We start from the raw sequence: 27,568 nt of genomic DNA, 5'->3' as shown, positions 1-27,568 counted from the left end.
ACTCTTTTTTTTTTTTTTGCTTTAAATTAGTGTCACTCTAAGGAGTGTACTAATTGCTCATTTTCCTTTAATCCAAACCTTTAATTTGAGATGTTAGTTTTTTACTGGTTTGGTAATCTAAAATTTAAATATATAGGCCGGGCGTGGTGGCGCATGCTTGTAATCCCCGCGCTTGGGAGGCAGAGACAGGAGGATCGCGCAGGTTTGAAGCCAACCGCGCACTCTGGCTTAGGAGACCCTGTTTCCAAATAAAAATGTAAAAATAGGTCTGGGAGTGTAGCCCGGAGGTAGAAAGGCTTCCAGGAACCCCAGTACCACCAAAAAAAAAAAAAAAAAAAAAAAAAAAATTAAATATATAGGAGATAATACTTTTTTATATTTCTTTTACTCTTTCTGCAGGTTGTAAAAATTAAAATGAACAAACTACGGCAAAGTTTTAGGAGAAAGAAAGATGTTTATGTTCCAGAGGCCAGTCGTCCACATCAATGGCAGACAGATGAAGAAGGGGTTCGCACTGGAAAATGTAGCTTCCCAGTTAAGGTAAAAATGAATGCGTCTATAAATATGTGAAAAAGAACTGACAGCCTATTGTATGTGAAATCCTGTTAATAATTAGGACAATTAAAAGAGAACCTTCCAAAGATAATCCCTTCATATTATGCTTCAGTGGTGAAATTAAATGATAAAGCAAATTACAATTATGATTTTTATATTTATTTATTTTTAAAATTAAATTAAATTTATTTATTTACTTATTTATTTATTTTTTGGTGGTACTGGGGTTCCTGGAAGCCCTTCTACCTTCGGGCTACACTCCCAGACCTATTTTATTTTTTTGAAACAGGGTCCCTTAAGCCAGCGCGTCTGACTTCAAACCTGCGTGATCCTCCTGTCTCAGCCTCCCAAGCACAGGGATTACAAGCGTGCACCACCATGGCTGGCATTTGATTTTTATATTTAAATAAGAATTTGTAGGTGGGTGTAGTGGTGCACACTTATACTCCTGGTACTTGGGAGTCTGAGGCAGGAGGATTACAAATTCGTGGCCAGCCTCAGCTACTTAGTGAGGCCCTCCACAACTTAGTGAGACCCTGTTTCAAAATAAAAGAATAAAATAAGACTGGGGATATAGCTCAGAGGTAGATTCCCGAGTACTAAATAAATAAATAAGATTTTGTACTATATTGTACCGGGGGTGGAACCCAGAGGCTTTCTACCTCTGGGCTATACTCCCAGACCTTTTTAATATTTTATTTGGAAACAGGGTCTCACTAAGTTGCTGAGAGCCTCACTGAGTAGCTGAGGCTGGCTTCGAACCCGTGCGATCCTTCTGTCTCAGCCTCCCAAGCGTGGGGATTACAAGCGTGCGCCGCCACACCTGGCTTTTTTATTCTCTATTTTGAAACCAGGTCTCACTGAGTTGCAGAGGGCCTCACTAAGTAGCTGAGGCTGTCCGCAAACCGCGATCCTCCTGTCTCAGCCTCCCAAATGCTGGGATTACAAGCGTGTGCCACCACACCCAGCTCTAAAAAGATTTTTAAAAACATGGCAAAATTACCACTCTTCTCAGTACATTTTTTGTTATGAAAAAGTTATTTTTTTTTTCATTAAAAATGTTACTTACGGCTGGATGTGGTGGCGCACGCTTGTAATCCCAGCATTTGGGATGCTGAGACCGGAGGATCACAGTTCACGAACAGCCGCAGCTACTTAGTGAGGCCCTTTGCAACTCAATGAGACTCAGATTCAAAATAAAGAATATAAAATAGGGAAGGGGGTGTAGCTCGATAAAGAATATAAAATAGGGAAGGGGGTGTAGCTCGGAGGTCAAATGCCCGTAGGTTCCATCCCCAGACCCACAAAAAAAAAGTTACTTATGGCCGGGCGTGGTGGTACACGCTTGTAATCCCTGGGCTTAGGAGACGGAGACAGGAGGATCGCGCAGGTTCGAAGCCAGTCTCGCCGTCTTAAGAGACCCTGTTTTCAAATAAAAATATAAAAATAGGTCTGGGAGTGTAGCTCGGAGGTAGAAGGGCTTCCAGGAACCCCAGTACCACCACAAAAAAAAAAATGTTACTTATGTTAGCACATAATAGGGTTTATTATCATTATCGTAAAATAAATTTAAAACTTTAAGAAAAGTTTCTAGTTTTCAGTTGTAGTGTAGTAATTATTAATAGGTATAATTGAGGCCAAGCATGGTGGGGCACACTTGTAATCTCAGCATTTGGGAGACTGATACAGGAGGACCGTGGTTTGAGGATAGCCTCAGCTACTACTTAGTAAGGCCCTTTGCAACTTGGTGAGACCTTGTTTCAAAATAAAGAATAAGCCAGGAGTGGTGGTGCACACTTGTAATCCCAGCATTTGGGAGGCTGAGACTGAAGGATCGCGGTTCGTGGACAGCCTCAGCTACTTAGTGAGGCCCTCTGCAACTCAGTGAGACCCAGTTTCTTTTTTTTTTTTTTTTTTTTTTTTTTTTTTGCGGGTCTGGGATGGAACCCAGGGGCATTTGACCTCCGGGCTACACCCCCTGCCCTATTTTTTATTCTTTATTTTGAAACCGGGTCTCACTGAGTTGCAGAGGGCCTCACTAAGTAGCTGAGGCTGTCCGCGAACCGCTATCCTCCAGGTCTCAGCCTCCCGAATGCTGGGATCACAAGCGTGCACCACCACGCCCGGCTCGAGACCCAGTTTCAAAATAAAGAATAAGAAATAGGGCAGGGGGGTGTAGCTCAGAGGTGAATGCCCCTGGGTTCCATCCCCAGACCCGCAAAAAATAGAATAAAAAATAGGGCTGGGGGTGTAGCTCGGAGGTAGAATGCCCCTGGATTCCATGCCCAGTACCACACACAAAAAAATTAAAAATAGGGCTGGGGGTGTAGCTTGGAGGTAGAATGCCTTTGGGTTCCATCATCAGGACCACACACAGACACACACACACACAAAGCTATAACTGACATAAACAAAAATTCTTTGGGGTTCTCAATGTAATGGGGTTCTGAGACCAAAAATTTTGAGTACTGATTTTTTTTTTTTTATTTTTTTTTTTTTTTAGTACTGGGGATGGAACCCAGGGGCATTCTACCTCCAAGCTACACCCCCAGCCCTATTTTTTTATTTTTTATTTTGAAATAGGGTCTCACTGAGTTGCAAGGGACCTCACTAAGTAGCTGGTGCTGACCTTGAACCGCAATCTTCCTGTTTCAGCTACCTGAATGCTGGGATTACAAAACTGTGCCACCACGCCTGGCTAGTACTGATGTTTTGAACAATATGTTTGCTGGGCATATTGGTACATGCTTGTAATTCTAGCACTTGGGAGGCTAAGACAGGAGGATCACAGGTTCAAGGACAGTCTTAGCAAATAGTGAGACTCTCATCAACCTTGTGAGACAGTTTGAAAATAAAAATACAATAGGGCTGGGGTGTAGCTAGCTATGAAGTAGAATGTTCCTAGGTTCAATCCCCATTCTCACACACACACACACACACACACACACACACACACACACACACGAGTATATTTCATTAATTAAAATAGTAGCGCTGGGCATAGTGGCACATTCTTTTAATCCCAGTACATGGGAGGCTGAAAGAGAAGAATCGCAGGTTCATGGCCAGCCTCAGCTACTTAGTGAGGCTCTGCATAACTTAGTAAGACCCTATTTCAAAATAAAGTATTAAAAAAAATGGGCTGGAGGTGTAGCTCAAAGGTGGAATGTCCCTAGGTTCAATCCCTTGTACTGCAAAAATAGAAATAGTATATAAATACTGCAAAATGCCGGGCACGGTGGCGCATGCTTGTAATACCAGTATTTGGGAGGCTGAGACCAGAGGATCGCGGTTTGCAGACAGCCTCAGCTGTCTGCGGAGTGAGACCCTCCGCAACTTAGTGAGACCTTAATTCAAAATAATAAAAAGTAGGGCAAGGGGATATAGCTTGGAGGTTAAATGCCTCTGGGTTCCATTTCCAGACCCGCAAAGTCAATCAATCAATCAATAAATAAATACTGCAAAATAAAATAGCACAGTAAAAATTTATCTGTAGTTGCCTACTAAATATTTTAAAATGTTAATATTAAGCTAGGCATGGTGGATCACGCTTGTAATCCCAGTACTTGGGAGGCTGAGACAGGAGGATCACAAATTTGTGGCTAGCCTCAACTACTTAGGCCCTTTGCAACTTAGTGAGACCCTGTTTCAAAATAAAGAATAAAAAATAGGGCTCAGAGGTAGAATGCCCTGTGTTCAATCCCCAGTACCAAAAAATTAAAAAAAAAATTATTCTATATTTTGAAACAGGGTCTCACTGAGTTGCAGATGGCCTCACTAAGTAGCTGAGGCTGTCTGCGAAACGTGATCCTCGTTTTAGCTTCACAGGTACTGGGATTACAAGCTTGCATCACCATGCCCAGCTCCCCCATTGCCTTTTTTTCTTTTTTTCTTTTTTTTTCCCCCAGTACTGAGGATGGAACCCCAGGGCATTCTACCTCCGAGCTACACCCCCCAGCCCTATTTTTTTATTTTTTTTTTATTTTGTAACAGGGTCTCGCTGAGTTGCAAAGGGCCTCACTAAGTAGTAGCTGAGGCTGTCCATGCACCACAATCCTCCTGTCTTAGCCTCCCAAATGCTGGGATTACAAGCATGTGCCACCACATCCGGCTTCCTCTTTGTTTTAAAACAAGGTCTGAGTTGTGGAGGGCCACCGCAATCCTCCTGTCTCAGCCTCCAAAGTACTGGATTACAGCCATGCACCACCACGCCTGGCTCCCCCATCGCTTTTTGTTTTTGTTCTTTATTTTTTTAGTACTGGGGATGGAACTCAGGCGCATTCTACCTCCAAGCTACACCCCCATCCCTATTTTTTACTCTTTATTTTGAAACAGGGTCTCACTGAGTTGCAAAGGGCCTCATTCAGTAGTTTGTCTTCATTTGCTAGCGATAATATTTCTGTGTATCTACTGTTTGAGTAGCAGTTTATGAAGGAAATACTGAGCTATGAGGAAAATCAGGCCCACTTTAGCCAGCAGCAACATTACCAAAATGGATACTATCAATTGACCACTTTAAAAAAAAAAAAGAATAGCCAGGCGTGGTGGTGCACACTTGTGATTTTAGTACTTGGGAGGCTGAGACAGGAGGATCGCAGGTTCACGGCCAGCTTCAGCTACTTAGTGAGGCCCTCCACAACTTAGTAAGACCCTGTTTCAAAATAAGGAATAAAATAGGGCTACGGATATAGGTCAGGGGTAGAATGCCCTTGGGTTCAATCCCCAGTACCTCCCCACACACAAAGAATAATATTAAATTAATGTGTGTAAGAACAGTTAACTATAAGCCATTCCTTAAATAGAAGAGTTACTGCCGGGTGTGGTGGCGCACGCTTGTAATCCCCGCGCTTGGGAGGAGGATCGTGCAGATTCGAAGCCAGCTGCACGTGCTGGCTTAGGAGACCCTGTTTCCAAATAAAAATGTAAAAATAGGTCTGGGAGTGTAGCTCGGAGGTAGAAGGGCTTCCAGGAACCCCAGTACCAAAAAAAAAGGAGTTACAGATTTGCTTAAACAGAGTTACAGATAGTACACAGTGATTGAAAGAAGGTAGCTCTAGAAATCAGAAGACCAGAGTTTTATTCTTGGCGCTATTGATTTGCCCATTGTCTAAATCACTTCACTTCTTTGACACCTAGTATAGCATTTGAAAAGTGAAAGTTTTTGAGCCGGGTGGCACATGCTTGTAATCCAGCATTCGGAAGGCTGAGACCGGGGATCGCAGTTCGCGGACAGCCTCAGCTACTTAGTGAGGCCCTCTGCAACTTAGTGAGACCCTGTTTCAAAATAAAGAATAAAAAATGGGGCAGGGGGTGTAGCTCATGGTCAAATGCCCCTGGGTTCCATCCCCAGACCCGCAAAAAAAAAAAGAAAGAAAGAAAAAGTGAAGGATTTTGGCCCTCTCTAAGATTTTTTTTTCGTAGTTCTGAACTTGTATGATTAGATTTAATACTTCTGCTTATGTCACATGATTTATTCAGAAGGCATTGTGCTCCAAATGTAAGCTAAAGAGTAGGCTATTTTAATTTGGTTTAACCTTTGTCTTTGGTTAAAGGTACTAAACAGGTTTTGATATTATGTTCTGCACATCTGCATACTATGTACATGTGATAAGATGCCTTATGGCTCCCTGTAAATTAATGACTATGATGTTGCTTTTGTTAATGCTGGGAACTGCTGACTGTACAGTCTGTCACATCAGAGCTCTGTGTTTTTTCTCCTGGACAACATTACCAAAGTAGGGGTAGGAGATCTATTTTATAAATAATTTTTTCAAGAAAGGAGAAAATGGTCTAATTCATTCAAGAATGAAATTCCACATAGTGGTTTTTCTAAAGTCCCTTACTCAGAGGGAGTTTAGAAAAGGCATACGGACAATGAAGTCCCAGTGTCAAATATTTTAGGCATTAAAGCATAAGTCAGATGCAATTCTTCAGTGAGATAGTGTCTCAGAGGAGAAAGAGACCTTTTTAGTAATGTTTATTTCAATAGCATGTTTTTCTCATAGTCTAATAAGACACAGGCTGATTTTCATCTTCACATTTCTAAAATTTATAATCTAACCAAGGATCAATCTATATGTAAAATATTTTTGTTTTCTGCTTTCTGTGAAGCCTTTTTGCTTGTTTTTGGCTTGAATAGTCATATGTGACCAATTTGAATTTATTAAAGTAATTGATAGAATGAAAATCATTGGAAATTTTTAGAAACTTGTATTTGTTCCTCAGAACCTAAAGGTAACTCAGATATTGTAGATGCCTACTTTGTAATTTTATTTATTTATTTATTTATTTATTTATTTATTTATTTATTGCAGTATGGGGAATGCAACCCAGGGGCCTTCTTCCTCCAAGCTACACCCCCAGCACTTTTTTATTCTTTATTTTGAAACAGGGTCTCACTGAGTTGCAAAGGGCCTCACTAAGTAGTTATCTTAGGCTGTCCTCATGCCCGATCCTTCTGTCTCAGTCTCCCAAATTACAAGGGATTACAAGCATGCGCCACCACGTCTGGCTGTAATTTTATTCTTAATACAAAGCAAAACACAGAGATTGAGTAACTTGAAATTAGTGACATAAATAAACCTTAACGAAGACAAAACACAGGTGATTGTGTGTGTGTGCATGTATGAACACATACATACATACATACATACATACATACATACATACATAGGAAATAAGAAAGTAGGGAGACCTGACCAGACCCAAAGAAATTAAGTTATGTGAGTACTTTGGAATTTATGCTGATAATTTTGAAAATTTAACAAACTATGAATGTTGCAGGAAAATACAAATTATTAAAACTGACTAAAGCTGAAAAAATAAAATTTGAATATAGACCCTAACCATGAAAACACTAGAGAAAGGTGCTAAACAGAAAGTTTCTCTAAACTGGGCATGGTGGCGCACGCTTGTAATCCCAGCATTTGGGAGGCTGAGACTGGAGGAGAGCGATTCGCGGACAGCCTCAGCTACTTAGTGAGGCCCTCTGCGACTCAGTGAGACCCTGTTTAAAAATAAAGAATAAGAAATTGGGCAGGGGGTGTAGGTCAGAGGTCAAATGCCTCTGGGTTCCATCCCCAAACCCGCAAAAAAAAAAAAAAGTTTCTCTAATAGGACTGAGTACCAATGGTTTCTCAAGTCAGTTATTTCAAACTCTCAAAGAATAATTCCTCTGGCATTTAACTATATGAGAATATAGCCGGGCGTGGTGGCGCACACTTGTAATCCCCGTGCTTGGGAGGCTGACCAGGAGGATTGCACAGGTTTGAAGCCAGCCTCAGCTACTCAGTGAGGCTCTCAGCAACTTAGTGAGACTCTGTTTCCAAATAAAATATAAAATAGGTCTGGGAGTATAGCCCGGAGCTAGAAAGCCCCTGGGTTCTACCCCCAGTACCACCAAAAATAATAATAATAACTATATGAGAATATATAGAGAAAATGGATGGTTTTTAAAGTTTTATGGCATTAATAAAACCTGATACAACAATCTACCATAGATAACAGAAAAAGAAAACCATAGACAAAAAGAAACCTTAAGTTTCACTTGTGACTATATATGAAACAGTAGCCATAAAAATAGTAACAAGCCGGGAGTGGTGGCACACGCTTGTAATCCCTGGTCTTGGGAGGCGGAGACAGGAGGATCTTGAAGGTTAGAAGCCAGTCTCACTGGCTTAGGAGACCCTGTTTCCAAATAAAAAAATATAAAAATAGGTCTGGGAGTATAGCCCGGAGGTAAAAGGGTTTCCAGGAACCCCAGAAACCCCCCCACAGTAACAAATGAGATGTGAAAGCACACTAAAGAACAAAGTAAAGTTTAATTCAAGAATTCACAAGTGTTCAGTACTAGGAAATTGGTAATAGAGTTTACCATATTAGTAGGCCTAGGAGAAAGAGAACTTTCAGTGGAAGCAAAGTTGGAAGACCCACACTTCTCAATTCAAAATTTAGTAGATGGGCATGGTACACCTGTAATTCCAGTACTTGGAAGGCTGAGACAGGAAGATCACAGGTTTAAAGCCAGGCCCAGTGACTTAAGGAGGCCCTCTATAACTTAGTGAGATCCTGTTTCAAAATAAGGAATTAAAAAATAGGGCTAGGGATGTATCTCAGAAGTAGAATGCCCTTGGGTTCAATCCCCAGTACCACAAAAAAAGAAAGAAAAGAAAAAGATTAAAGCGGTAAATTTTATGTTTTATATTTTTTACTAGGAATTTTGAAAGTTATTATGTAAGATACCAAAAACTATTATACATTTTAAACTAATAAGTCATACAGTATATATTCCAATAAGACTGATGTAAGAAATGAATATATTACACAGACACACAAATGATTGCCAAATACTAAGAAAATCTTAAAAGTAACCAGAAAGGGAAAAAAAAAAGTATGCACAAATTAAAATATAATGGTTCATACAGCTGTTAGAATGCCAAAATCCAAAACACTAACGTACCAAATTCTGGCAAAGATGTAAAGCAACAGAAAACTTTCACTTTTTGCATGTGGTAATGCAAAATTGCACAGCCATTTTGTAAGACAGTTGGCAGTTTCTTACAAAACTAAGCAAACTCTTGCTAATATAATCCAGCAATCATGCTCAACCCAAATGAGTTTAAAAACTTACATCCTCATAAAAACCTGAAAATTAACATTTACAGCATCTTTATTCATAATTGCCAGACTTAGAAGCAACCAGGTGTCCTTCAGTAGGTGAATAAATAAACCAAGCTACGTCTATATCACATGTACCTCAATTGCTGAGATTCTGTTTTTCCCAATACTTGATTTTCTTTACTGATTGGACAAAGCAATTAAGCCCTCTAATATGCATGATGTACATTCACAAACATATCAAAGTCAGTCACTAAGACTCAGGAAGGAGGGGAATTGGGTGAGAGTTGGAGAGGGCTAAATGAATGATGTGTGCATATATGCCTCTACCATCTTGTACCTCATAATGATGTATAATTAAAATTCACTAATAAATATTTTAAAAATTAGGCTTTTTATTTATTTTTATTATTGTTATTTTTTTGTGTGTGTGGTACTGGGGCTCCTGGAAGCCCTTCTACCTCCGGGCTACACTCCCAGACCTATTTTATATTTTTTTTATTTGGAAACAGGGTCTCTTAAGCCAGCGCGGCTGGCTTTGAACCTGCGCGATTCTCCTGTCTCCGCCTCCCAAAGCACAGGGATTACAAGTGTGCACCACCACACCCAGCCAAAAATTAGGCTTTTTTAAAGCAGCCAAATGTCAACAGAAAATGAAGAAATGCTTTTTAGAGCTGAATTTAACCTAAGCATTATTTAAAAATTTATTCATCATTATTGTCCAGCTGTCAAATATACTTTTCTAGAATTTGGTATAATATGCCCATGGCTATGCTATCTGATTTAGTGGTGAAGAGTAGTTTTCAGTAACAAGATACACTGTTATTTCTGGTTCTAAGTTCAATCTAAACAAACATCTTAAACTAGTAGAGCCATTAAATAGTTGATGTGTCTTACAACCTATAATATTGAGTTCATTTTGAATTTTCTAATTTAGTAGAAAAAAGAAAGATGATACAGCATAGAAATCTGTCTTAAAGTTCAAGCTATCCATATCAAGCTTAACACCCACAATATTAAATATTTTACTAGTATCCTTTTTATTGATACAAAACATTTTTATATCATTTTTAAGTTTTCCAAAATTTGATAGCCTTGTATGTGCTAAATATCCATGCATAGGGTTAGTGATGTTGAATTGTAGAAACACTGCTTTACCCCTTTTCCTCTTTTGTAAGACCAGTGTTTTTGTAAGATTAATTGAATAGAATTAATCTGGATCTAGATAGAAAGTAAGCATTTAACTAACGGAATTTGTCGCCAGAATCCATTGGACATGAGAATCCGAAATAGAACATATGAATATTTATATCTTTTTAGATTTCATATTTTCCAGACTTGCCCAAAAGAGGTTATATTCTTTAAGCCTCAAACTATAGATAATGTATTATTTCACTTCCTAAAAGGTGAACATTCTTGCTGTTTTTATTTTTGGTACTGGGGATTGAACCCAGGGGCATTCTACCTCCAAGCTATACCTTCAGCTCCATTTCTCATTCTTTATTTTGAAATGGGGTGTCACTAAGTTGTGCAGGGCCTCACTAAGTAGCTGAGGCTGGCTGCAAACTGTGATCCGCCTGTCTCAGCCCCCCAAGTACTGGGATGACAAGCGTGCGCCACCATGCCCGCCACTTGACCTTAGTTTATGATCTTTATGATCGATGCCTTATTTTGTTTCCGACCACAATGGTTTCATATAGTTATTCAGTATTAGAAAGATAGTAATGAGTAGAAATGAAAATCCAACAGACGAGCACTATGTTTGGGTCTGTTTGCTTGGGTTTGTGCTTTCACTAGCTGAATGAGCTTGGATAAATTAACTTTCTGTACCTATATTTCCTTATTTTCTAAATGGAGATATTAATTGTCTCTGCATCCTAGGGGATTAAGTGGAAAAAAATACATGCAGAGTGTCAAGTGTGTACTTGACAGTGAGCACTCATTAAACAGGAAACTCGAAGCAAAAGTGGGGTTTTACAAGTTTTTTACTTTAAACTTCCCATAGCTTTTATCCTTAAACACGTGGGCTATACTGACCCTTATCTTTCTAATTTTTATCTTGAACTTCTGTCTCAAGTTTTGTTTTTCATCTTGTCGCATTGACTGTACGACCTGGGGGAAATTGTTTAACTATCTTATAACTTGGAAGTGTTGTTTCAATAATTAAATGAGTCAATATATGTAAAGCACCTAGCAGTGTTGCATGATTAGTAAGTGCCTAACAAATGGCCTTCAGAGTGTAGCTTGTCAAACACAGAACTTTCTGGAGCTCAGATGTTTGTATATAGTCCATGCATCCATTTCTTCTTTTCTTTTTTTTTTTTTTTTGTGCGTTACTGGGGATTGAACCAGGGGGATTCTACCTCTGAGTGACACCAACAGCCCTATTTTTTATTCTTTTTTTTTGTTTGTTTGGTGGCACTGGGAATGGAACCCTTCTACCTCCGGGCTACACTCCCAGACCTATTTTATATTTTTTTATTTGGAAACAGGGTCTCTTAAGCCAGCAAGGCTGGCTTCGAACCGGCTGGCTTCGAACCTGCGCGATCCTCCTGTCTCAGCCTCCCAAGCGCGGGGATTACAAGCGTGCGCCACCACGCCCGGCTTATTCTTTATTTTGAAGCAAGGTCTCACTAAGTTGCAGAGGGCCTCACTAAGTAGCTGAAGCTATCCATGAACTATGATCCTCCTGTCTCAGCCTCCCAAATGCTGGAATTACAAGTGTGCGCCACCACGCTTAGCTACTCCTTATTTTAAAATTACTGATATCTCATCTCAGCATTAAGGGCAAGAATATCAAAGTATTTTTCAATTGTTCTATTCTCTTGCTTTGCTCATGCAACCAATTCCATCTATTTTTCCTTTTCTATTCTTTTGTTTTTGAGACAGGACCTTACTGTGTTGCCCAGGCTGATCTCAAACCACTGGGCTTAAGCAGTTCTCAGTAATCTCCTGAGCTTACCATGCCTGGCTATTTTTTCTTTATAGGCATATTTCCCTGATGAAAAATTGTGTTGTTCTCAATTATTTGTCAATTAAGTAGAAGCAAAATACAGAAAAAATTAGGAATCTAATCCCTGATTTACAATTTTCTGGCTTTGTGAGCTTGAGCAAAATACTTTCTCTGTGCCTCCTAAAAGGAACAAACAGTAGTGACCACTGGCAGTTGAGATTAAATGAGTTAATATATACAATGCTTAGGACAGCGCCCAGCACATAGTGAATATAATAGTCTCCCACTTATCTGAGGTTTAACTTTCTGCAGTTTAAGTTATCCCCACTCAACCACAGTCCTAAAATATTAATGGAGAATTCCAGAAATAAAATCTCATAAGTTTAAAATTGCATGCCATTCTTAGTAGCATGATAAAATCTCACTCTGTCTTACCTAGGAGGACTATCCCTTTGTCTTTAACCTTTGCATAGTAGGGTAATCATGTTAGGTCTCAGGCAGCAAGTTCCAAACTTGCCTTCTGTGAGCTGTGATTCTGGTGCAGGTTGAATATCCCCTATCTGAAATGCTTGGGACCAGAGGTACTTGTTAGATTTTAAGACAGGTGTTATTCTAGATCTCATTTCTGTGAAGACACTGAGGGTATGTAAAATAAGATTATCTTTCAGCCGGGCATGGTGGCTCACACTTGTAATCCCAGCAGTACTGCCAAAAAAAAAAAAAAGGTTATCTTTTCTACAATGACTGTCTCTTGAATCTTGAATGCAGGAATTTCCATTTTCTGCCATTTAATACCTACCATATAGAAACTGTTGAATGAACATAGCAATCATGCTTTTTTTCTTCTTTCCACAGTACCTTGGCCATGTAGAAGTTGATGAGTCCAGAGGAATGCACGTCTGTGAAGATGCTGTGAAAAGATTAAAAGCTGTATGTATTTGATGGTTGCCAGTATTGATCTATATTTTGTTAATATATTCTTACAAGATTGTGTCAGCAAATTTTAGTAACCCAGTGTCCAGTAAAAACTATACTTCTCTTAAGGCAAAAGCTATGGGCTTTCTTAAAAAGAACATTTAGCCTGGCATGGTGGTGCACGCTAGTAATTCCAGTACTTGGGAGGCTGAGACAGGAGGATCACAGGTTTGCAGCCGGCCTTAGCTACTTAGTGAAGCCCTCCACAACTTAGTGAGACCCTGTTTCAAAATAAAGAATGAAAAATAGGGCTATGGATGTAGCTTGGAGGTAAAATGCCCCTAGGTTCAATTCCTAGTAACACACACACAAGAAAAAGAGCAATCATGTTGTCCATCCAAAGGCAGAAATGATAAAGACCAGCCAAACATTACTCAAAGTGTACTTTTGATTTATTATAATTAGTGAAACAAGTGGTATAAAGTCTGATAGAAGAGCCAGGTGTGGTGGTGCACGCTTGTAATCCCAGTACTTGGGAGGCTGAGGCAGGAGGATCATAGCAGGTTCAAAGCCAGCCTCAACAGCTTAGAGGCTCTCAGTAACTTAGTGAGACTCTGTTTCCAAATAAAATATAAAATAGGTCTGGGAGTGTAGCTTAGAGGTAGAAGGCCCCTGGGTTCCATCCCCAGTACCACAAAAAAAAAAAAAAAAATCTGATAGAAGGACAATATTCTAAAACCAGTTTAAAACTGTTACAGTTGACATCCTAACCTGTGATAACTGGGTTATATACTACTGATCTTAAATCTACTACAAGAAATAGTTTTCCAGGAAAAAGAAGAAAATAGAGATATCAGTGTTGATGCCTGATGAGGTTTACTTTTCAGGAGATTTCTCATTATTATCTTGACTACTACTCCTATGTTTTCTTCTCTACACCCCTCTAACAAAACAGTTTGTTTCTGCTGACTTTTGCATAAATTTTAGCACACTGGGAATGGAGAACCCCTTTCTGGGATAAATAATATTTCCTTTGCCTGTTATGCCATAGAACACATCCCAGGCACATGCCTGTGTATTTAATAAAAAGAGAATGGGTTCACAGTTTATAAAGGTTCAGATGAAAGTGCAATTTCATATTTCCAGTAGGCTTGAAGAATGTTCTGTCCATTCTGAAAGCTCTTCACAACCTTCTTTCCCTCCCACGAGGCCTCCCCTGCTGCTCTGTGAAGGCGTTAAGCACTACTTCTGCCTGCCTTGCCCCAGACAGTGTTAGATACATGTCGCTCTGGGTTTGCATATGCTGGGCTGCCACAGTTTTGGCTACTAATGAATGTTTGTTTTTCTTAATTTGCTTAATAACTAAAACGTTTCTGCTTATCGGTATAGTCTATATTATCTCTTATTTATAATTCCTCTATTTAAAATATACAAATATGTAAAATTTAAAAATACCTCAAAGAGATAGATTTTGGAATGGATGCCTGAATCTGTTGTAAACAGGAAAGGTGAAGAGAAATAACTGATTGTGTATACAAAGAACTAAATGACAGTACAGACACACACACACAAATTCATATATACCAAATACCACAGGCAGTTCGAAAGAGAAACAAAATTTTAATTTATTATTTACAAAATAATTCTTAGTTCTTCTAGAAGAATAAACAGGATGAATTTAGCTAAGAACATTTTTAAATTTTTATTTATTTTTTATTTTTTGCAGTACTGGGGATTGAACCCAGGGACATTCTACCTCTGAGCTACACCCCCAACCCGGTCTGTCTTTCTTTCTTCCTTCCTTCCTTCCTTCCTTCCTTCCTTTCTTTCTTTCTTTCTTTCTTTCTTTCTTTCTTTCTTTCTTTCTTTTTTTTTGCGGGTCTGGGGATGGAACCCAGGGGGATTAGACCTCTGAGCTACACCTCCTGCCCTATTTTTTATTCTTTATTTTGAAACAGGGTCCCACTGAGTTGCAAAGGGCCTCACAAAGTAGCTGAGGCTGTCCGCAAACTGCGATCCTCTAGTCTCAGCCTCTCTAATGCTGGGATTATAAGTGTGCGCCACCCCACGCCAGGCTTCCCAGCCCTATTTTTTATTCTTTATTTTGAAATAGACTCTCACTAAGTTGCTGAGGATGACCATGAACCTGTGATCCTCCTATCTCAGTCTCTCAAGTACTGGGGTTAGAAGCATGTGCCACCATGCCTGGCTAAACATTTATTTAAATAATGCAATTACTTGCCTTTTTTTTCTTTTTTCTTTTGGTGGTAGTGCTACTGGGGATTGAACCCAGGTGCATTCTACCTCTGAGCTATACCCCAGCCCTGTTGCCCTGTTTTTTATTATTTTGGAACACCATCTCACTAAGTTACAGAGTGCCTCTCTAAGTTGCTGTGGCTGAGAAATCTGTGCTCCTCTTGTCTCAGCCTCCTAAGTACTGGAATTACAAGCATGTGCCATCACACACCCAGCTAAAACTTAACATTTCTAGTTAGTGCTTTTTAAATTTATCAATTTTTTTTTTTTTTTTTGGTGGTACTGGGGGATAGAACCCAGGGGCTTTCTACCTCTGGGCTACACCCCCAGCCCTATTTTATAATTTATTTGGAAACAGGGTCTCACTAAGTTGCTGATAGCCTTACTAAGTAGCTGAGGCTGGCTTTGGACTATGCCATCCTCCTGTCTCAGCCTCCCAAGTGCTGGGATTACAAGCGTGCGCCACCACACCTGACTTAAATTTATCAATTTAAATTTATCAAGTCATTTATCAATTACATTTCTAGTTTGTTAGTGGGGAATTGAGGAAGAAGATATTTACAGCTAGAACTGAATGTATGTGAGATTTACTCCAAAAGTAATCCTTTTCTTTTTATTTTCTTTTTGTTATACTGAGGATTGAACTCAGGCAGGCTCTACATCTGAGCTATACCTTCAGCTCTTTATTATTTTTTTTACTTTTTTTTATTTTGAAACAGCGTATCCATAAGTTGCCACATGCTAGTTTCATACCTATAGTCCTCCTGTCTCAGTTTCCTGAGTACTTAGATTGTAAGAGTGTGCTACCACAGGCAGCTAGTCCCTTATAATTTAGAATTACTTTAACTTCATTTGGAAGTCATCTGCATATTTGATATTCTCAAATGAAAAAACACCATCACTAAACAAAATAAATATATTTTAAAATTATTATGATCTTATGCATAAAGTTAGTTGCAGTTATTTTCAACTTATTTACTTTGTGACATAATTTAACTGATTATCTAGTATAGTGCTTATATAGTATAAGAGACAGGAATGGCTGTTGCCCATTTAGTTGTCTGTATAGCACACTCAGTTGGAGGGTGAGAAATGTTGTCATTTATCAGTCACTTTTATAAGTATTGTGTCAGGCCTCTGGATCTCTTGTTTCGCCCTGGCCCAAAATGCCCTTCATTTTTTAGGGTCATTTCTTCCCATTGTCTCTTAAATGTCTCTCCCTGTTTGTCTTGGTTTTAGACTAGTTCCATTATACTACCAGTTTCTAATATGTTGGTTTTTTATTCACTATTTGATACATTTGTTTTAATATATGTTCTTGTTTTAGCAGGTAAAAGAATCATAACATAATTGTTTTTTAAAAACAATATTATTCTCTAACAATTGTCATTATGTATTTTGCACATCAACTTTTTTCATTAACATTTGGGGTCTTTTATAAGAAATGGAAACTTCATGTTTAACAAAAGGCTTTTCTAGGTGCTAAATTAAATATTAACAAGATTCCTTTCCTCACCTCCCCATCCTTCAGGAATGGTGAATTTTAACTTTGGCTGCATCCTTAAAGGCTGACGGTTACTCATAGTCTAACTAAACTAGGGTCACCAAATTTGGCAGCAGACATAATTTTTAGTCTTACTCTGATAACTACCTTAATTACATTGTTATTTTTCCTGCTTAAAATAAAAATAATTTGTGAAAATACTTGATGCTATTTGTGACTTTGAAAATTTAGGATGAAAAAATGTTCAGTGTTTGAGAACATTGAATGGGTTTTTAAATTATGTGAGAATAAAATTTCAGTAGTTGTCTCTTCCTATACATTACTCAGCAATAAATATTGATAGTCATATAAAGACTAAAGGTAGGTAAACTAGTAAAGTTAAGATAGATTGGAAGAGTTAGAACCTGTCTACTGTGCATAAGTCGTTCAGAGTTTAGTTTCCAGTTTTCATAAGTGGTACTTGAATTTGATGGCAAAACCATACATAGCTAAGCTTCTCTTATCCAGACAGTTTCAAAATCATATACTTATAAATACCAGTGCAGATTTTTTTATTTGAAAACAACAGCATTTAAAAGGAAACAAAAACTATTCCTTAAATTTTGTTTGTGATCTGTAGACATGATTTGATTTTCAGATATGTTTCCTCAACTCTAGTGCAAACATTAGCCTTGTATTCTTCATAGAAGATTATTTTTTTAATCTGGGAGAGAACATATCTGTTATTTCTCCATGTGTATCAGGGAATTGATCAATTTTTTTTTTTTTTTTTTTTTGTGGTACTGGGGTTCCTGGAAGCCCTTCTACCTCTGGGCTACACTCCCAGACCTATTTTTACATTTTCATTTTGGAAACAGGGTCTCCTAAGCCAGCGCGTGCGGCTGGCTTCGAACCTGCGCGATCCTCCTGTCTCTGCCTCCCAAGCGCGGGGATTACAAGCGTGCGCCACCACGCCCGGCTATATTTTTTATCTTTATTTTGAAACAGGGTCTCACGGAGTTGCAAAGGGTCTCAACTAAATAGCAGAGACCATCTGCAAACCCATATCCTCCTGTCTCAGCCTCCCAAATGCTGGGATTACAAGTGTGTGCCACCATGCCCGGCTTAATTGTTACTATTTTTATTTCCACTCAGTGCTGGGGATCAAACCCAGGGGCCTTACACATGATACACGAGTGCTCTACTACTGTACTACATCCATGCCCCTATGGTGCCTTTTTGTTTGTTTTGGTTTTTTTGTTTGTTTGTTTTACAGCACTGGGGATGGAACCCAGGGACATTCTGCCTTCAAGCTATACCCCCATCCCTATTTTTTATTCTTTATTTTGAAGCAGGGTTTCACTGAGTTGCAAAGGGCCTCAAGTAATTAGTAGCTGAGGCTGTCCGTGAACCACAATCATCCTGTCTGAGCCTCCCAAAGGCTGGGATTACAAGCGTGTGCCATCACGCCTGGCTTGTGGTGCCTTTTTTAATATCCTGTAATACATGTGCAACTCCAGGCTCAGGCCGGTATGGCCTCCTTTCTATACATTCTCCATGTGTTTAGCCTCAGCCAGGAATGTGATTGCTGCACAATTGCATCCCTACCTTGATAACGGTTTTATGTGGTTATTTGGTGGCCTGATTTTTAATTGACAACATCTATATAGTGGACCACTAATTTTATTTTATTTTGTTAAGAAAAAAGTAAGCCAGGCATGGTGGCGCACGCCTGTAATCCCCGTGCTTTGGGAGGCTGAGACAGGAGGATAGCACAGGTTCGAAGCCAGCCTCAGCTACTGAGTGAGGCTCTCAGCAACTTAGACACTGTTTCCAAGTAAAGTATAAAATAGGTCTGGGAGTATAGCCAAGAGGTAGAAAGCCCCTGGATTCCACCCCCAGTACCACTAAAAAAAAAAAAAAAAAAAAAAAGACGGCCACAATAAAGGCATTTAATTTAAAAAAAAAAAAAAAAGAAAAGAAAAAAAGGTCTTTCTATATCGTCCAAGCTGGTGCTAAACCCCTAGACTCAAATGATCCTCTTTCCACAGCCTCCCAAGTAGCTGGCCCTAAAGGCACAGCCGTTGTACCTGGCCACCACTGCTCTAGCCCTAGCCCTTTTTGTTTTTTGTTTGGAAACAGCATCTCACCAAATTACCCTGTCCTGGCCTTCAGCCTATAATCCTCCTGTCTCAGCTTCCTAAGCACTGAGAGTAGAGGTCACTGCACCCAGCACTACTGACTTAAATCGAAAAATGTATATAGAACCAGTCTTCTATTTACCATTCACTATTATGAACTTAAAATGCAAAAAAATCATACCAAACCAGTATGTCTTCATCTTTTTTCTGCTGCCAAATTTGAATAATCTCTGTTTTAAATCTAAATAGAGATTACTAAATTAACTACTTGGCCTGCATGAATACAGGGTCTGGTTTCTTCTCTCTCCGTGGATTCTTAGGCCATCCAGTGTGTTTCCCTGCATTTTCATGCACCCTTCCTCTCCCCTGTCACTCCTGCTATGGATGACTCTAAAGCTCTCACTCCCACTCCTCCTCCCACTCCGCCCTTCCCCTACTTCTGTAGATGCTTATTGATGTAAACTCTAGGATATTTAGCCCATACAATAATAGCACTCGACTTGTCCCCCTGTTCCTCCAGGAAAGGAAGTTCTTCAAAGGCTTCTTTGGAAAAGTAAGTTTGATACCACATTCCTGCTTGCTTTATAAGGAGTTACACCCCTAGTATAGCACTGACTTTTTTTTTTTAACAAGAGGAGTATAATTTGACTGTGTATGAAAATTAATGAATTAGATAGTTGCTATCTACTGTATTTTCTGTGTGCCTTTTGATACTAAATCTAATTATTTCTAGAGAAGTCCAATAAGTGAATCGAGTAATTAAAAAAAGTTATCTCAATACTATTAAATAAATTTCAATTGATTTTGTAAAACTGTATAATATTAGTATGCCAGCTATATTTCAAACAGGTAGGTTTATTTAACACCCAGTATTAATAGAAATTGGAAGAAATATTAAACTCAAGTGAAAAGTTAAGATATCTAATTTTACATTCAATGTATAACTTTCAATCTAAGGGTAAATTTCAAATAAAAGTATATAAACTTATCTGGATGATCCTGTTATAATTTTTAATCTGGGCTGCTAATTGTAGAAAATCCATCTTAATTATTAGTCTACTAAATATCTCATATGGAATGTTCTTTATGTAGACACTTTTAAGAATAAAGCTTTAGCTAGGTGTGGTCACACGCTTGTAATCCCAGCATTCAAGAGGCTGAGACAAGAGGATCGCAGTTCACACGAACAGCCTCAGCTACTTACTGAGGCCCTCTGCAACTCAGTGAGACCCTGTTTCAAAATCAGGAATAAAGCCGGGCATGGTGGCGCACGCTTGTAATCCCTGCGCTTGGGAGGCTGAAACAGGAAAATTGTGCAGGTTCAAAGCCAGCCTCAGCTGGCTTAAGAAACCCTGTTTCTAAATAGAATATAAAATAGGTCTGGGAGTGTAGACCGGATATAGAAGGCCCCTGGGTTCCATCCTCAGTACCACCAAAAAAATAAAAATAAAAATAAAAATAAAAGAATAAAAAAATAGGGCAGGAGGTGTAGCTCAGAGGTAGAATGCCTCTGGATTCCATCCCCAGACCCGCCCCTCCCCCCAAAAAAAATAATAATTTAAGCTTTTTTAAGTTAAAAATACAAGGGCTTAGCCGGGCGTGGCAGCACATGCTTCTAATCTCCGCGCTTGGGAGGCTGAGACAGGAGGATCGTGCAGGTTCGAAGTCAGCTGCGCTGGCTTGAAAGACCCTATTTCCAAATAAAAAGTATAAAATAGGTCTGGGAGTGTAGCCCGGAGGTAGAAGGGCTTCCAGGAACCCCAGTACCACAAAAAAAAAAAAAAACAAGGGCTCAGCTGGGCATGGAGGTACATGCTTGAATATCCCAGCCCTTGGGAGGCTGAGACAGGAGGATCGCATAGGTTCAAAGCCAGCCTCAGCTATTTAGTGAGACTCTCAGCAACTTAGACTCTGTCTCCAAATAAAGTATAAAATAGGTCTGGAAGTATAGGCTGGAGGTAGAAAAGCCCCTGAGTTCTACCCCCAGTATCACCCAAAAAAAAAAATATATATATATATATATATAGCCTTGATGTAGCTCAGTAGTAGAGCACTTGTCTAGTATGCGTGATACCCTGCCCTGAGTTTTATTCCCAATATGCAAAAAGTAAAATAAAAAAGAAGTACATGGTATGCCAGTATGCAAATAGGTAAATACATTTATAACATTTTTGTGTTCATTTATCATTGTTTAGTTTTGAAAAGGTACTATAAAGTAATTAAGACTGAGAGTATGAGAGGACAATGCTATCATTAAATAGCTGAGTATAAGTTACTGAAAGTTTATGTGAGTATAAAAATTCTGTCACAATTGTTTTTCTACTGAGTAGTTATTTTAGGAATCTCTTCTAACGAACAAATAATTTCCATTTCTTTCTCAATTAAATTTTTAGCTGTAACTCATTTTTAAATTTTCTTATTCTAGCTTAGGCCACTTTTATACAAGTACAGTAAATAAAGTATTTTAGATCTAATGGTCTAATTCAATCACTGATGTCACACTGAAACAAAAAATCAAATAATTTACCCATAGGTCACAATAAAATTTTTAGTAGACAGTTTGAGTCTGAGTGAAATTAACAGGTTCTTACAATATAGGATACAGGGCTAGAGTTGTAGCTCAGCAGTCAAGCACTTACTTAGCATGCATGAGGCTCTGGGCTTGATCTCCAGCACTGCAAATGAAAGTAGATATATTTTTCTGCGTGTATTTTATGTATAGGATTCATATCTATAATTCTGCAGATATTTGCAGCATTATAAATTGGCATCATGTTATTAAGAAAATTTATAATTGTCAGTTTTGTGTAGTATTCTGTTCCAAGTAGAATTTCTTTTTTTTTTTTTTTTTTGGCGGGCCTGGGGATGGAACCCAAGGGCATTTGACTTCCAAGCTACACCTCCTGCCCTGTTTTTTATTCTTTTTTATTTTTTATTTTTGGTGGTACTGGGGTTCCTGGAAGCCCTTCTCCCTCTGGGCTACACTCACAGACCTTTTTCTATTTATTTGGAAACAGGGTCTCTTAAGCCAGCGAGGCTGACTAGGAACCTGCGCGATCCTCCTGTCTCCGCCTCCCAAGCGTGGGGATTACAAGCGTGTGCTACCACACCCAGCCTTTTTTGTTATTTTTTTGAAACAGGGTCTCACTCAGTTGTGTAGGGCCTCACTAAGCTGAGGCTGTTGGCGAACCACGATCCTTCAGTCTCAGTCTCCCCAATGCTGGGATTACAAGCATGCGCCACCACGCCCGGCTCAACCAAGCAGAATTTCTAAAAGCAATTCCACATCACTACAATTATCATAAAATTTTTAATTATCTTCCAAGGAATTTAATGGCTCTACTATAGTTAAAATAAGCATGTTTAGATTGTAGAAAATATTTGTGTTGCCGGACATGGTGGTACACGCTTGTAATCTCAGCAGTTGGGAGGCGGAGACAGGAGGATCACAGATTCAAAGATAGCCTCAGCAAGTGAGACTCGTAAGACTCATTAGAGTCCCTGTTTCAAAATAAAACTAAAATACAGAGCTAGAGGTATAGCTCAGAGGTAGAATGCCCCAAAGTTCAATCCCCAATACCACAAAAAAGAAAGAAAATATTGGTGTACAGAAAAAGCAATGTTAAAAGTACATATTTTCAAAGATTATAACAGTGTTAGAGAACAAAGACAGTTCTTCAGAATCAACCTCAAGATGGCCATATACATTGCTGTATAGAACGGGGTCAAGCTGCGCCTGAACTGGGTTACTCTGTGCTCTTTAGCTGTTTGCACTGCATTTTTGTTATGTGATGAATTTATGAGGTGAAAGAAAGAAAACTGAGTCATCTCATTTAATCATTAAGTAACCCAAAATTAATATTCTTCATTACTTACAGAGTGCGGAAATTGAGAGATCAAGTGACATGCCTGAGTTCACAGATCTAGAAGTGGTAGAAGTTTCCAGATAATCTGACTCCAGAGCCATGTTCTTAATCACCATGCTATACAGTCACGCCTTCTCTCTCTCTCTCTTTTGGTAGTACTGAGTATGGAGCCCAGGGGCCTTCTGTTTCTGAGCTATACCCCCAAGCCTATTTTATTTTTTATTTGGAAACGGGATCTTATTCAGTTCTTAAGACTGACTTTGAACCTGTGATCCTCTTATTCAGCCTCCCAAGTTCTACTGGGATTACAAATATTCACCACCATGCCGGCTTTGCGCTGCCAGGCTTGTTTTTTGTTTTTTTCTTTTTATAAGACATTTATTTTATTTTTTTTTTCATCACATTGGTTAGGTTGTGCTATCTTGGGACCAACTTTGCTCAACTTTCATAAATATTCTGCTATTAACTGTGGCAGCACCAGGCATTTCTAGCAAAATAGCCTTGTTTTCTAACAAAAATAAAAGCAAATTTAGTGTGTGTGTGTGTGTGTGTGTGTGTGTGTGACTGAGGATTGAACCCAGGGGCATTCCAACTCTGAGCTACACTCCCAACCATATTTTTATTTTTATTTTTGCAGGTCTAGGGATGGAACCCAGGGGTGTTTGACCTCCAAGCTACACCCCCTGCCCCATTTTTTATTCTTTATTTTGAAACGGTCTCACTAAGTTGAAGAGAGCCTCACTGAGTAGCTGAGGCTGTCCACGAACCACAATCCTCCGGTCTCTGCCTCCCGAATGCTGGGATTACAAGCGTGCGCCACCACGCCCGGCAGGGTCTCCCCTCATTGCTGAGAGTCTCACTGCTTGCTGAGGTTATCCTCAAATCTGAGATCCTCCTGTTAGCCTCCCAAGTACCGAGATTACAAGTGTGGGCCACCGTACCCAGCTTATGTTTTATACTTTTTTTTTTTTTTTGGTGCATTGTACTCATACCTCTTAATGGAGTGCTCTGCCCCTTCTTGGGGGAAAAAAAAATCAGCCAGGTGTAGTGGCCCACACTTATAATCCCAGCATTTGGGAGGCTGAGGCAAGAGGATCAGAGTTTGAAGACAGCCTCAGCTACTTAGTGAGGCCCTTTGCAACTCAGTGAGACCCTGTTTCAAAATAAAGAATAGAAAATAGGGGTAGGAGTATAGATTGGAGGTTCCATCCCCACACCCTCAAAAAAAAATCTTTGTCAGTAGTTCACACTTTTTTTTTAGTTTGGAGATGCTGACTAGTGAGTTTGAGGCCCACAGTGTCTCCTTAGAGATACTAAGAGATCCCATAATGGCATCCTTGAACAAATGTGACTATCAGAATTTTTTTCTTAGCCGGGCGTGGTGACACACGCTTGTAATCCCAGCATTCGGGAGGCTGAGACCTGGAGGATCGCAGTTTGCGGACAGCCTCAGCTGCTTAATGAGGCCCTCTGCAACTCAGTGAGACCCGGTTTCAAAATAAACAATAAAAAAATAGGGCAGGGGGTGTAGCTCAGAGGTCAAATACCCCTGAGTTCCATCCCCAGACCCGCAAAAAAAAAAAAAAAAAAAAAAGAATTTTTTTTCTGAAGTTATTAGGGGAAATTTTATTTTTATTGAAGGGCAAGTATTTTCTAATGCTTTTTTTTTTTTTTTTTTGTGGTGCTATACTCCCAGACCTATTTTATATTTTATTTGGAAACAGAGTCTCACTAAGTTGCTGAGAGCCTCACTAAGTAGCTGAGGCTGGCTTCGAACCTGTGCGATCCTCCAGTCTCAGCCTCCCAAGTGTGGGGATTACAAGCGTGCGCCACCACCCCCGGCTCTAATGCATATTTTTTTAAATTGTGATTAAGAGTGTCAAAGAATTTTGAAAAAGGGAGAGAGAAAGCATTATTCAGAACTTCACAAGGAATATGATTTTGTTAGTGTTTGTTGTTTTTGTTGTTTTGCAGTGCTGAGAATCAAACCCAGGGTACATGCTAGGCCAGAGTTCTTCTTTTGAACTAAGAATCCCCCATCCCAAGACTGTGCTTTTAAATGAAATTTTTTTTAGTTTGAAGCCTTTTCAATTTGTTGCCACCATTCAGTTCACCCCATGCTAGTCTGCGAGAAATAGTCTAATGAAGAAATGAGATTTGTTGAGTTTGCTAGATCAGCTGGGATTTGATAAGAGCTAAACGTGAATTCTTTTCTCATGGAATAGTATTTATGACAGGGAGGTTTTGTTTTTTTTTTTTTTTTTGTGGTGGTACTGGGGTTCCTGGAAGCCCTTCTACCTCCAGGCTACACTCCCAGACCTATTTTTACATTTTTATTTGGAAACAGGGTCTCCTAAGCCAGCGAGCGTGGCTGGCTCTGAACCTGCGCAATCCTCCTGTCTCTGCCTCCCAAGCGCGGGGATTACAAGCGTGCGCCACCACGCCCGGCTGACAGGGAGTTTTTATCCAGTATGATTCTTCATAACTGTTGGTGCTTTGTCTTTTAATCTGTGTGGTTTAGTAGTCCAGGGTATACAGAACAACAGTAATCAAGAAACATGTCCACCATACACACTTACATGAAAGTAGGAAGTGAAGCCGGGCGTGGTGGCGCAGGCTTGTAATCCCAGCATTCAGGAGGCTGAGACAGGAGGATCGCGGTTTGCGGACAGCCTCAGCTACTTAGTGAGGCCCTTTGCAACTCAGTGAGACCCTGTTTCAAAATAAAGAATAAAAAATAGAGCTGGGGGTGTAGAATGCCCTTGGGTTCCAACATCAGTACTGCAAAAAGAAAGAAAGAAAGAGAGAAAGGAAGGAAGGAAGAAACAGTTGTTAAAGCTAAGAGGTTGAATACCCCTGGGTTTTGTTCTCAGTGTGGAAAAGTAGATAAATGAAAGAACTGTTAGTCCTGATTTTGAATTTTCCCTACGTCACCTCCTGAACCTAAGCACTCTGATTTCCTCCTTCCTACCTTACCTACTGTTGGGAGCATTGCCTCCAAGTCAGATCTGCTATGGAGTTGTATTATAGACATCTTTTCTTTTCTTTCTTTCTTTTCTTTTTATGGTCTGGGAATGGAAGACAGGGGCATTCAATCTCTGAGCCACAAACCCTGCCCTATTTTTTTATTCTTTATTTTGAAACAGGGTCTCACTGAGTTGCAGAGGGCCTCACTCAGTAGCTGAGGCTGTCTGCAAACCGCGATCCTCCTGTCTCAGCCTCCGGAATGCTGGGATTGCAGGCGTGCGCCGCCACCCGGCTTGTTATAGCATCTAAAAGGAAAAAGCAGAAAGGGCCGCGTTAACATTTTCCAAACTAGCCACATGAAGTTGATCAGTCTTAGGAAATCCAGGTGTGCTCTCAACTGTTGTTTTTTTTTTTTTTTTCTTTTTTTGTGGTACTGGGGGTGGAACCCAGGGGCTTTCTACCTCCGGGCTACACTCCCAGACCTATTTTATATTTTATTTGGAAACAGGGTCTCACTAAGTTGCCGAGAGCCTCACTAAGTAGCTGAGGCTGGCTTCGAACCCGTGCGATCCTCCTGTCTCAGCCTCCCAAGCGCGGGGATTACAAGCGTGTACCACCATGCCAGCTATTTGCAAGTATTTTAAACATGGAGAACTTTCACATAAAAAACTAGGATCTACCTTAAGAATTAGAAAATATGGCCAAATAGCATGCTTTCTGTGAGGCCAAAGTGGTGTGAGCCAAGTAGCAGCTGTGCCCGTGTGTTGCCAGGCTCTGCCTGCACACAGCCTGCCTCTCCTTAATTACCTCCCTTTAACCTTAGGTATTTGACTTTGTGAACGCCTCCCTGGGCTATTTCGTCATTTACTTGTACCTGTATAAAAATTACTAAAACTATTACAATATTTGTTCTAACAGATCCTGTTAATGTACTGCCAAATATATTTTTTAAGTTTTTATGCTTTTAAATTGTTAAATGGCACCACTAGGAATGGCTAAGTTATAAAGAATGTATGGTTGAAAAGTAGCAGATGGTTATGTTGTTTTCACCTGATTCTTGACTGTAAGCCCTTTTGTGGTATTTATGAACTCTCTTGGGTCAGTGTATTCACATCTATATGTTCTTTTAGATTTCCTAAACCTCTCTCCTGTATGAGAACTTGTGCTTAGTGCTTAAGAAAAGGATACATGCTGGATCCTTTTCTTAAAAGTAACAAAATAGCTGCTGCCTTTTCTCCTCTCTTCCTTCTTGCTTCTAAATTCCATGACCTTCTTTGAATAAATTTTACCTTCTATTTTGCTGAATGGATCTTTTTACAATTTGTTTTTTTTCTTTTGAAGTATATGATGACAAATTCCTGGGAGGACAACAAAGACTGGAGTAATCAGAAGATGTTCAGAGTGTGTGTGTGTGTGTGTGTGTGTGTAATGTTAAAGTCTTGGTCACTGACCTTTTTGTAGATTTAAAAAAAAGTCATTCACTTTCAAAGCTATCCTTTTTTGCTGTGTTCATGACAACTTGGGCCTCAAGTCTCAGTACCTAAAACATGCCAGGGACTACACTATCACGTACAAAGAGATAAGTAAGACAGTATATTTTTCTAGTCCAATTGCTCTTTTGTTTTTAGATGAGTTTTGCATTCTCCTGCTTTTTCTTTACCCCTCTAGTTTTTCTTGTTCTAGTCTCCTTCAGCTTGCTTCCTACTTCACCGAGAAAACCAGTGGAAGAAAGTCCTCCACACGCACCTACCTGCCTGCAGCCGTGCCTGCATCCTCTTATCCTCTGCTCCAGGGATGCGCGGGGCCCAGCTGGAGC

General features: G+C 39.6%; 1 protein-coding gene across 4 annotated transcripts in view; it reads left to right on the top strand.

The window, feature by feature from the left end:
• Nucleotides 1–325: 325 nt before the first annotated feature.
• The window catches only part of NUMB (NUMB endocytic adaptor protein), a gene marked incomplete at its 3' end in the record, with an annotated part of 55,472 nt that continues 28,229 nt past the window's right edge, over nt 326–27,568 (top strand). For 2 of the 4 annotated variants that reach the window (XM_080707362.1, XM_080707360.1), the window contains exons 1-3: nt 326–540; nt 12,980–13,054; nt 19,440–19,472. In XM_080707362.1, the coding sequence (XP_080563488.1) occupies nt 415–540; nt 12,980–13,054; nt 19,440–19,472 (234 nt within the window). In that variant the 5' untranslated portion in view covers nt 326–414. The remainder of the gene's footprint in view (nt 541–12,979; nt 13,055–19,439; nt 19,473–27,568) is intronic. The other 2 variants (XM_080707363.1, XM_080707361.1) reach the window with 1 other exon arrangement.

Source organism: Muscardinus avellanarius (assembly GCF_963383645.1).
Source record: "Muscardinus avellanarius genome assembly, chromosome: 12".
Classification (NCBI taxonomy): Eukaryota; Metazoa; Chordata; class Mammalia; order Rodentia; family Gliridae; genus Muscardinus; species Muscardinus avellanarius.
The sequence above is the reverse complement of the archived record's forward strand: the minus strand, read 5'-3'. Positions and strand labels throughout refer to the sequence as shown.